We start from the raw sequence: 12,828 nt of genomic DNA on the forward strand, positions 1-12,828 counted from the left end.
GCACAGGATACTATTCTTGACAAGGCACGGGCCTTACTCAACAACTGAAAAGTCAAAGGCTGACCATGAGGCTTCCGTAGAGAAGAGAGTCCACTTGAGGATCGTGGCACCAGCCTGTTGGACCGTGCTGACAGCTGGCCCTACAGTGCTCACATGTGCCCGAATGGTTCCCACGACCACATTTGCCAACCCCCTGCAGCAGTCCCTTCCTATTCATTCTCTCCCCACCCCGTCTCTGCTTCTCTCCTGCACTCCTGCATGGGCCACCAACCTCACAAACACAACACTGCCATCTGGTATGAACATGGACCTAGCGATTGCAGCTCGGTGTGCAAACAAGTGGACGGAGCTTCCTTATCTATCGGAAGTTGAGCAATTTGTGCTTTTTAATGTGTTAGCCTGCATTTTTTAACAGCATAAGTCTACCTAATAATGTAAAGACAAGATGAAGTTATAAACAGAAGATGCGAAACACTTGTCTCTTGAGAAGGAGTTCTCTTCCTGGGATTTTTAAGAAACCAGAAGGCGAAATCCTATCTACCACCTGAGAAACACAGGGTATGGGCAAGGACAGGCACAGAGTTTCATTTGGGTGCAATCTCCAGGGTTGCTCAGTTCTACAGAAACCCAGAGAAGAACTGTGGGTACTGGGTTGCTCCTTACAGAGAATGTGAACACCGATGTGCTGGCTGTAGTTGAGACTAAAATAGGTGTCGCTACCTTTTAAAATAAAATAAATAGCTTTACTATGTATGCATTTATTACTGATGTAAAAAATTACTGACCCTCCTGCTGCACGGCTTACCTGTGCTCTGTGATAGCCAGAAATACAGCATGAGGACCTTGCTCAGCAGTTTAAATGATGTAATACCCAATCAAAAGGAATTATCTTTGTATCAGCATGTGGAACACTATCAGTGAGACACATAAATTATTCAGAATTGTATTTAGAATGGTTTATTTTGGAATCCCGTGTGAAGACTCTCTGAAATAATCCATATTTTACACTAATTTCTTAGGCACCTGGATCTAGTAGTCAGCTTATGTGAGAACTTTTCAGGGCTGGTCAAACTTCAACATCGTAAATTATGGAGCCGACAGCTTAAATGCCTGATCTTAGTATAGCAGATCACCTTTCAAATCAGCATCAGTCCACACTGGCCTCAGACGCACACAGATTCATCTGCCTCTGCCTCCCGGGTGCTGGGCTTAAAGGCTGGTGCCATCTGCCCGGTGACTGCCCTCAATTTTTAATAGGCTAGTTCTGTGCTCACTATGGTGACATATGAAGCTCCAGAAAACAAAAGTGGGCTGTCACCGTGTACACAGCTTGGGAGGAGCAATCATGTGATTATCTGTTAACCTGGTAAATACCCACGTTTGTATGAGCCACACGCCTGGGACAGTTTGCATCCTAAGAACTCTGTGACTATGAACAGCGACAGTGTTCAAGGCGCCAGTGTCTCCTCACCACACAGGACTTCATCACCAGCAGGTGCAGAAGACACACTTAACCCCCATCTACACGGGAAATTCAGATAGCCAGCTTCACCTGACTTGCCCTTATGACATTCAATAGCACAAACATTTGCATGACCTGAGATGACATGGTAGAAAGGAAGATGGCTGGCTGAGAGTCAACGGCGAGACTGACATACCACCCCTCTAATGGGGCATCCTAGGGGAAGTACATCGACCTTAAACAACTTACCAGTGATACCGTTGGATTCCTGCTGGAGGTCACAGTACCACAGTCGGTTTACCGGATCACACCCCTCCCAGATGGATAACAAGACGTAGCGGCCGTCATCCGAGAGCTACAGAGAGACAACAGTGCGGGGGTTGAGTAACATCGAGTTGTTTAGCGGCCTGTGCAGTGGGTGTTACTGTTCCCATCACTATGACCAAACAGCTGACAAGAAGCTCCTCGGGGTAGAAAGAACTAATCCAAGTTTATGGCTTAAGGGGTTAGAGTCTGTCATGACAGAAGCTTGTTCACATCCGACAGGAAACAGACACAGGATGGACTTCAAACCTCGAGGCCCACCCCACAATGACATACTTCCTCCAGCTAGGCCACACCCCTTCGAGGGCCTACAACCTCTTCAAACAGCCCCAGCAGCTGGGGACCAAGCTTGAATGTTTATTCAAGAGGCCATGGAGGACACTTCACATAGAATTCTAACAAACGCTAAGGAAAAAAAGTGAACACATCTTCACTCCAAGCTCAGGATCTGAGAATGAAGATGCTTTAAAAAAAGAAAGAAGATAGGTATTTAAGTAGAAAGTCCCATTAGGAGAACAGAATGTGACGATTTTTATCTGAATTTCTTGTCTATTACCTAAGAACACGTATTTGCCATTTTGAACCCTGACACGTGTGTTCTTGGGTTACCCATCTCAAGAATTATGGCCTGAATGAGTGAGGACTGGTAGAGGGGACTCTCACACGGCTACATCTGTCCAAGGGCTACATCTGCATAGCTCTCCTGACGGGCTCTTCATGGAGTTCCTCTGTCAATTCTACCACAAGATCAGAGGTAAAGAGCCTTGGCTTCTGGAAATTTCAAGTATGAAAAAGCATATCTATGGGGAGTAGAAAGAATCATGGCGAAAACCTATGATATCAACCTAAAAAGAAAATTCAACAAGTAAGAGATTATTCTCAGTTGTCGGGTCTGATGCGAGCAACATCAACCTGGGTTTAGCCTTCCATAACTCATTTTTCACATAATATCCTTGACAACTAGTTTGCACTGATCTATATAAATCTGTTTTATACATTCTACCTCCTTGATGCTCTACATTCAGTCTAGGGATGCCACCCAACTGATCCTTCTCCCTATTACTAAATATTTACATTGTTCCCATTTCCTTCATACTATAAACAATTATTTAGGGAAAAAAATCTTAAGCATATCTGTGACCTAAAGTGCTTCCCAGGTTCTAAAACAGAAGTAATCTGTTGCTGGGTATGTATATCCTGAACTCTATTAGATGGTTGTACCAATTTATGCCATTACCCGGCTGCACTGTCTGCAATCCCGGTACCTCTACAATCTTGTAATGGTTATTAACTTTATGTCAACTTGGCTGAGCCACGGTGCCCAGATATTTGGCTGAACAGTGATCCAGACGCTTCTGTGAAGCTCTTAAGTGGAGCTGTGTTTAAAGGAGTAGACATGGAGCAAAGCGTGCTTCCCTCCACAATGCGCTGCCCCTTGTTCAACCAGCCAAGGGTGGTAACTGAACAAGAAGCAGACTGCTCAGGGCTCAAGGACCACTCTTCCCAGAATTCCCAATCTGCTAGCTCGCTCGGCAATTTCAAGAACTGGCAGGCCTCCACAATAACAAGGCTATTTGTTAAAATACTTTGTCTTTATAAAAACACGCATATGCACACACTGCTGGTTCTTGCTCCCCAGAGAACCCTGCTATACTTTCCAACTATTTCCAACTATTATTCTTTTATTTAGACATAGTCTAAAGGTCTGCATACAAGCTCAGGTCTAAGTTTTGTTTTTATATGATAAGGATGTATCAGTGAACAACTCAGGAAATGTCACAACTAACAAAGGAGACAAACACATAAATATGGGATTGTGCCACCCATTACTCATGGACAAATGGCATGAGCAACAGGGAGAAAATTAGCAAAGGAGGCATCACACGTGACAAAGGTCTGTAGTCTTAAAAGGAGCACCAGGGCAGGCCTCACAGGGAGGTGTCTAGGCATGGGCAGTCACTGCTTTAGTTTAGAACTGTCATTTTGTTTCACTATTTTGTTTTGTTTTTCCCAACAGGGTTTCTCTGTGTAACCATCCTAGCTGTCCTGGAACTAGTTCTTGGAGACCAGGCTGACCTCGAACTCAGAGATCCATCCGCCTGCCTCTGCCTCCCAAGTGCTGGGATTAAATGTGAGAGTCACCACTGCCCGGCTGTCACTTTTTTTTTTTTTTTAAATCTACATGGAATGAGTGTTTTATTATCTGGAGGCTTTTACTATTTTCTTGTTACTTCCATGCATTTGCAAGTCAATTACAACAGTCTTGGCTGTAACGGTGTACTTGGATTCACTGCACTTCTTGGATCTGCGGGTTTGTATATTTTATCAAATGTAACAGGTTTTTTTTTTTTTCTTTTTTTCACCTCCTTTACATTTTAAGAACACCCTTGTCTCTATCCCGGCATTTCAGACAGACATTGTGTTTCACTCGGTCCTGTCTAACATTTCTAAGAGCCTCTGAAAACTAATCCTATAATTTTTTAAAAATCTTTGCTAACTCATTTGCCATTTCTGAATCTGTTCCTATGATTAAGGTTTTTGCTGGCTTGAGGTCACATTATTCTGCTTCATTACACATGTATTGACTTCTGAATTAGATTCTGGGCATGTGGAATACTGGAGTTTTTTTCTTCTTTCTAATCTGACTATAAAATGTTTTCAGTCAATTAATTTCCTGGCAAACCAGCTGGCTCCATCCAGGCTTGCTCTCCAGCCTCGCTGGCTAGGGTCGCATACCGACTGGGAAAGCTCGGCCTCTCTAGAGCACACCACACCCCTGGGTGCTCAGGCTTTGTTAGCTGTGTCAGAACATGGTCACCAGCCTGTCAAGTCTTTAGCAGTGGACAGTTTACAGTTCCTGGGTGTTGTGCTAAGCCTGAATCAGGGAGCACCATTCAGTGCACACAGCTCCTGATCAACAGCTGAATCCACAGGGGATGCTCAAGTGACCCTGTGACCCTTCATGGGACGTCCCCACCTTCAGCATCTGACTCCATAGACTCTAGTAGCTACAGTCTCTTTGAACCTTTTTCACCCCTGTGCTGGAGTCCCTAAAACACCGTGAGGCAGAAGGCTGGGGCGACAGTAAGAATGACCCAACCGCATCAGTACCAACTTTCTGCCAACCAAGTTCTGCAAACTGCTGTTTGGTCTCTCCCGCTATGCTCTCGAGTCCTGCAGGGCAGGAGCTGAGGCTAGAACCATACACACTGGTGCGGTCAGTGACGAACACCCTGATGTCCAGTGCGCCTACTTAAAATAAATAAGACATAATTTGGTTTTCAATATCCAATCTGAGACTCCGAAGTTTTACAAACCACAGTTATCAATTCTTTCCAGTGTTCTATTCATCCTGCTTCTTCCTTTCTCTTTGTTCCTGTTTTGGGGATTGATCCCAGGGTTTCACCCACACTACGCACGAGTGCCCTAGTTAGCTCCAACCCCAGCCCTCTAGTAAAAATATTTATTTTTTGAGACAGTACCTCATGTAGCTCAGGCTGGCCTTGAACTCACTACACATCCACAGGTGACCTTCAATTCCTTCGTGATCCTCTCCTGTCTCCACTTACGAAGTGCTACAACCACACACATGTACACTGTGACAATGCCTGTCTCCACTTACCGAGTGTTAGGATCACATACATGTACACTACGACAATGCCTGTCTCCACTTACCGAGTACTAGGACCACACACATGTACACTGTGACAATGCCTGTCTCCACTTACCAAGTGTTAGGATCACATACATGTACACTATGACAATGCCTGTCTCCACTTACCGAGTACTAGGACCACACACATGTACACTGTGACAATGCCTGTCTCCACTTACCGAGTGCTAGGACCACACACATGTACAGTATGACAACTCACAATCAACTTCTTTCTGAACTTTTCTTTTTCATTCAGAATGATTTGAAAGCCACATTTTACTTCCCTTCAGCTTTTAAATAAGAAAGCTAACGAGCTAACGTTCAGATTTTTAGTTCCTCCATTTTAGACTGTCCTATTTTAAGAATATCAGTAATCCACAATTATAATTTTATTAACTATCACTCAAAGCAGCCTCATTAACATTGGCTCACATCTTTGTTCTCTTGTCCGTTGAACACAGACAGAACCTGTACAGCCTGCTCCTTAAGTCATGGCACCTCAATCACAAACCATGTCAACTTCGGCTGGAGGGCCTCAGTCAACTGAGATAATAGCGACATTCCTGCAAGAGGCCAGACCTGGGCAGCAGCTGCTGCTAGCCCATCCCAAGCCCATCCCAAGCACTCCCCTCAGCACTGACAGACTGATAGTCACGGCGCTTCATATTTAATCTGAGGCAGGAGTCCCAGGGCACCTTGCTGTCACAACGCAGTGGAGCCAGGCTTCCTCCTGGATCATCACAATTCAGAGATGTTCAGAGCCACAAAAATTTGCTTAACTGGAAACACCTTTGCATTTTCAATGTTCAAGCTGGCAACCTTAAAATCACCTAATTTCTGTTTTCCTCAGAATGTACAGATTAGAAAAACATACCTTTCTCCACTAAAAATTAACCAGTAACAACAGATGTTTAGCCTCTTAGACTATTTTAAGATGATTTATTTTTAGACAACACTGGGAAGACAAACACTATAACATGAAGTTTTTCTGACTCTAATGCATAAGCTAACTTTCCTAAAAGCCAGAGAAAAGGAAAACAAGGCGCAAGAGAACCAGGCCATGGTTCCTTGAGACAACCCAGGTCCTCTGCTACCAAGTATCCCTGTTTTCAGCAGTGAGATCGTGGTCACAGTGACCCTGCTGTCTGCAGGCAGTGTGACTAAAAACAGTGAGCAAAACACAGATGGCAACATTAATCTTACAAATTATGAAATACGGAATTCCCAACTTGTGGGTTTTCACACCTTTTATTTTAAAATATTTTAAGCAAAATTCCCTTAAAGTCATCGTCACTTTTTAAATAAAACATTAACACACACAAACCCTCAAGAGTATCACTACAAATGAGACAGAGTTGTCTCCTAATACTAGATCTATTTTCTTTTCTGACACTATTGGTAGGGATCAAAGTTGGAAGTCACCATTCTTACTACTATAAAGTTTAATACGCCGGCAAGTTTAGGACACACCCTGTTTCCTGGCACCTTTCTCTTGTCCTGGCTTTCTCAGTTGTGCACTGCCCTGCACTGGATTAGCACTGCAGCCCCAACAAGGAGAAAGACTCGGCTTGCTTTGGTTATAGTTACCTGGATAAACTACCAACAAAAGGGGGATCCTGGTGTGACCACAGTGAGATTCACAAGCAAAACTTTTTTGATAATAAAGTCTATTCCTTTGCCCAGAGTGGATCAGGGTAGACCAGGCTCCAGTGTGACCAATGGTGGCTGATCTTAGTAGGATCATCCAGGTTTTAGTCGGCTTTCTATTTTCTCTCCCAAAGATAAACCACCAAACATAGACAGCTACTCAGGGGAGATGGGGCTGAGGATGTGTCTACTCAACCAATATTACTGAGGGGCTATCCAGTGGCTGCCATGGAACTCAATTCTAGAATACAGAGAAAATAAGGACAGGGCTTTTGAGAGCTCACGATAAGATGTTTGAGAGAGAGACAGAGACAGACAAAGGATGAGTCACACCATGAACATGAGTAACTTGAAGTATGATAACCAGAGAGGAGCAACTAATGGAGGAAACTGTAAAAAACAGATCCCAGAATGCTTTGGGGAAAGATGTCCACGATTCCTAGGGAGGAGTCAGTTGGTTAAAACTTTCCATCCTTACAACCGCTTATACTAAGCATCGGGGACCATCACCAGAGAGCTATCTAGAGTGCACTCAGGCTGTATGCAATGCACTCATTTTCAGTGTCCATCTTGGCAGGCAGATGTCACCCTCTAGGATAAAGCACTCATCCCGTTCTGTGCTGGGTGCTGGAGCAGATGGCTCTCAGCTGGGAATCTCTGCAGGACTCACCCTCAAGATGGAAGGTCAGCCCTATTAAGGTCACGCATCCTCTCAGGTTCATCCCCAAGGAGTATCTGGCTAGTGCAGGTTATAAAGCTCTCGACACTGATTCCTCTTGCCCAGTTAGGGCAAAGCTGAAGGGCTGGCCTGGTGGAGAGCTCTCTCAATGGTTGGTTAAGACCTGTTTAGTACTTCAAAGCTTGCTCCCCCCCATCATCATCCTCAGCAAGTCAGAGGGTTAGAAAGCACGCCGTTAAACTTTCGGCACAAAAATTTCTGTCAGTTTGATTCTCCAGGATCTAATATCTGACAGCATGCCAGGCAACGCCCTAAAAGTATATAACAGGAATTCTCTGGCCACTGGTCTTCTACCAAGTACCCTGGCATCCAAACTTCTCCCTGGGTTCTGAATCAACTCGAAACAGGAGTCAGCAGGTAGAGAACAGAGATGTCAACGCCGTTGTTCATCACTCAAGGTGACAAAGAGTTGTGAGTCGGCTGAGTCTCAAGCTTCCAACCTCTCATACCAGCCACCAGGACACCACAATCAAACGTTCCTCAGAACAGAGCTCAATATAAAGGGAAAAGCTGCTCTCTCCGTGCTTCGTGGTTTCCTAAAGTGGCATGCTTTATGCTCACCAGAGAAACCTCCACAAGCGTTGGCTGCTACCATTACCAAACTTATGTTCATCCAAAACCAGGGCAGGCGGTCTGGAGTTACAGTGTCATTATAAACCACAGAGCCTGCTGACAAAGTTAATGGTGCACACACACTACAGTGGAGCTAGCGAAGGTTACCTAGACAACCTCTGACAAACACTGTTCAGCATGTCTCTCATAATTTATTTTGTTAGGTTGCCCCCAGTTGTCCAGTACACATACAATGAAGTCAACTCAGCACATACAATGGTGCCAGTGACCTCCCAAACTGATAACACGCTGATTTCAAAGAGATCAGCAGCTACCAGAGGCACCTACTGACAAACAGTTCTATAAATGTTTTCAGTTAATGCCTCATACAGGTGAGGAAGGTGATTCAAACCAAGAGACTCAGTCAAGCTGTTCTTGTTCAGAGAACAGCAGTCCTGCCTGACGGTCCTCAGACTACAAAACAGAGACGATAGAAAGATATGTCAGTCACTACTAACATGCTAATAAGAGCTGTGTGTCTGGAGAATAGGGCATTGGTGTGTTTTTTAAAAAATAAATCCATATGACTTTCACTCCTAGCATCAAGAAAAATCTAAAGATGAAGAATTTAGCTATTATCAGTCTTAACACGATCACGTCAGGGTAACTGGGTTTTCCAAAAAACATATATGAGCAAGCCTTTCAATATGTGTCTCAGAGTAAAGGAGAAATTAACAGAAAAAAATGATTATTATTTTAAACTCCTTATCATTCATCTACAAAAATATCTACATTAACATCACACAACAGGACAAACACCCCACCTTTGCATACACAACAATTCATCATACATTAATTAGAGAAGAATTCAAGCTACTGTAGTTTCTGGACTTAAGTCACACAGCCTGTGTTAGCACCCTAACAGGACGTAAAATCTCAATTTTATCTACTTAGAAAAGAGGATGAGTAAGTTTACTTTAACTCGCGTCTACGGGCATTTCTTCAAGATGAGGACGGTACTTTGTTCGGTATGTCCTAGAACTGTGTGTGTAAAAGGTGCAGGGAAGCACCGACACCTGAAACAGGAAAACACAGAAGGAAGGAAATGGATTTTAACAGCTTTCAGAGTTAATTATGCTCCTCTCAGAGCAGCAATCTCTCCCAAGTTTATTGGATTCCTTTTATATCAGCTTTGAATCATAACAACATCACTTTGATATTGAGCAAGTCTCCAACCCCTAATTAAGGAAAACGTTTAAATGCCAAACTACATGCAAATGATGAGCTCTCAGATAGGATTCATGGATGGCATGAGAGACAGTGTTAGGCGGATAAGCAGCCACGCATGCAAGTGTGCACGACCAACCTACGCATTCCTACGCATTTCTGACAGGCAGCCATATGGCAGGCTAGCCAGTGTTCCCCAGATAGTACAATACTACAGTTCAGGAGAGCCTGAGTCTATCCAAACACCATTTGAAATGCTGCCTGGTAAGTTAGAATGGTGGAATGGGGGCGGACAAGCAAACAAAACCTATTTAAAATAAAATAATGCAGCTCTTGACAAGGTATAGACACTTACGCTCTAATTCATCGGGTTTTTTTTTTTCTTTCCTGGTAGACAAGCTTGGTTATTCAAGAATCTACCATTTGCTTTACTTCCTCCCTTACTGAGTGCTAACATGAATTAGAGAGAGGGGTTGGCCAGCTACCCAAGCCGATCATTTCTAGTTTAAAAATCCATAATCTGAGCTGTCAAGTAAGCTCACTAGGTGAAGATAAGCAAGGCTGATAACCTGAGTTTGGTCCCCAGAACATATAATGCAGTGGTTCTCAACACATGGGTCATAACCCCTGTGGGGTCATATATCAGATATTCTGCATATCAAGATATTTACATTATGATTCCTAACAGAAGCAACATTACATTTATGAAGTAGCAACAAAATAATTGTATGGTGGTGGTGGTGGTGGTGGTGGTGGTGGTGGTGGGTGGGGGAGTCACCACAACCTGAGGAGTGTATTAAAGGGTCATGGCAGTAGGAGGGTTGAGTACTACCGCCATCATGGACAGCAGGAGCTCCTGATAGCTTTTCTCTGACTTCCACACATGCTCTGTGACAAATGTGTGTTGGGATGCTGATGCCATGACACCACAAATAGAAAAACCCACCCCGAGCTCAAGAGACAGTTTGCAGTCAACGTACAGGCACATTAAAAACTAACTTTAAGCAATGCCCATGTTACAAAACATTAATACGGACTTGGGTCCTGTGATGCCTCATCCTGGTATCAACTTGACATATCCGGGAAATCAGACTGGCTGTGGGCAAATGGTGGGGCATTTTCTTGACTGTTAACTGACTATGAGAGCCCCATCTACTGTGGATGGTACCATCCCAGGGCAGGTGAGCCCAAGCTCACTGAACTGTTCCCGAAACTGAGTCTTAGAGCAGCCGGTGAGCAGCTTCTCCAAGGTCTGTGCCCCAGGTTCCTGCATGAGTTTCTGTCCTTTTGATAAAGGACGATAACCAGGGAAGGGAAATAAGCCCTTCCCTTCTCTGGGTTCTGGTGTTTGTCATAGCAGCAGGAAGGCAAACTAGACAAGGTCCCACCGCCAAAGTGACACATTAAGTGTACAAACATTACATCTCAAGGACATGGGGGTCCCAAGCACTTCAGAAAGGAGACACTTAACCTCCACGATGGGACGGTATTCCCACCAGTAGCTGCTTTCTAAGGGAGAGCATGGCCTTCTTGCTTGTCCACATATAGGCTGTCTACCTTGGTGTCTGATTCATTCTGCCTCTCCGGTCACCCTGCCGAGATTCCTCCTTGTAATAATCAGCATGGTGACTGGGGTGTGTGTGCAGTGAAGGGATCTGCTGGGTGACAAAGCCATCAGTCTTACCCAGCTGTTCAACTCGGGGCTGCGTAACAACCAGCCTGCGAGATGTGCCCGCGGCTGCAAGAGCAGCAAGAATGCTATGGGTAACCAACTGCCTGAATTTAAGGTTTATTCCTCAGGAGGAAATGCACGCTCAACACTCTAAAGAACCAACGGTTGGGGAAGTCATAGGGCCCACAGCAGAACCTACAACTGTAAATGGACACAGCCAAACTGTCCTCTGAGCTCCTATCTCCATACACACAGATTAATGCAGCTCCCAGACCTCACTGAAGGGCTGGGTTGTTTTCTGTGTGGTGGGTGATGATTAATTCAAAGTCAATGATCAAAGTTCAAAGTGCAAGTTCAGTGGGGTGCCCAGACACAAATGGAACATCTCTATCATACCCTCCCTAAGGCTCAGGGACCACTGCAGAAGAGGGGCAGGAAGACAGTAGGAGTCAGACAGTGCCTTCTGGTCAGGGCAGGACTGAAGCCCCCATTGACTCCCAACAGCAGCACAGAACCTTCACAGAGAGTCAAATCGCCATCCCTACCTCAAGAGCTACTGACAACTGATAGCTTCCAAGGAAGGAAAAGTCACTTTTTGTCCAGGGTTGAAAGACCTGGACAAATCCAGACCCCCCCCCCCAACAGGAAAAAATACAGCCAAAAATCTAAGCATGGAGGGAAGAATCAGAAATCTAGGATTAGCAGGTTCAGTGACTCTATTTCAGGAACTAGCAGAAGATAAACTTAGATTGTAATCTTGAGAATAATCTTGAAACAGGGAATTGCCCCCTTGTGATCATCACTGGTATTTTCGGAATTTTCTATGATGCCCTCCCTACCCACTTTGGATTACTGGGCTGTGGTTTCTTCCTTTAAAAACCCCTTCCCCCAGTTACTCGGGGTCAAATTCCTCCCCTGTGTGGGTTATGAATCTTGGCCCCAGTGCACTGGTTCCTGCCTTGTTGAATAAACCTCATGTGATTGCAGCAAGAATGGTCTCTTGTGAGTTACTGGGGGGGTCGTGTTATCCTGAGACTTGAGTGAGAGTCTCCCCATACCGGGGGTCTTTCAGGGTATATCCCCTAGTAGGCTGACCACACTGTGGTAGACTATGGGTGCCACATCCATGAATGTATGGGCAGCACAAATCTAAATCAGTGAGTTCTTAAAAAAAAAAGCAAGAAGGTATGCAGTTGGGAGGGGTGGGACAAGCGGGAGAAAGATGTGTGTGTAAATAGTGTGTAGATATGATCGAAGTATGTTACATGCATGCTTAAAATTCTTAAAATTCTTAAAAATTGATCATATTTATTCAGGCTTTTTCATTCAGTATATTTTAATCATATTCTTTCCCCTTCCAAGTCTTCCAAGTCCTTCCCTGACATCTACCGACCCATCAACAGATGGTAGGAGCCTGGGCTGGTGGACAACACAGCAGGTTGATGCACATATGAGTTTATACAGACGGGGACAGTACACAGGACCCGCACAAACCCAACCAGAGGCAATCCAGCACGCAGAAGGGGAAGCGGACTAAGGGCCCACCAGGA

At 44.6% G+C, this 12,828-nt stretch overlaps 1 protein-coding gene across 2 annotated transcripts in view; it reads right to left on the reverse strand.

Annotated features, from left to right (window-relative positions):
- Prep (prolyl endopeptidase) overlaps window positions 1–12,828 on the reverse strand; it is a 106,193-nt gene that overhangs the window by 52,134 nt on the left and 41,231 nt on the right. For both annotated transcript variants that reach the window (XM_085691058.2, XM_085691055.2), the window contains exon 7: window positions 1,712–1,817. In XM_085691058.2, coding sequence (XP_085547184.1) covers window positions 1,712–1,817 — 106 coding nt within the window. The remainder of the gene's footprint in view (window positions 1–1,711; window positions 1,818–12,828) is intronic.

Source organism: Myodes glareolus, chromosome 1 (assembly GCF_982192425.1).
Source record: "Myodes glareolus chromosome 1, mMyoGla1.1, whole genome shotgun sequence".
NCBI lineage: Eukaryota > Metazoa > Chordata > Mammalia > Rodentia > Cricetidae > Myodes > Myodes glareolus.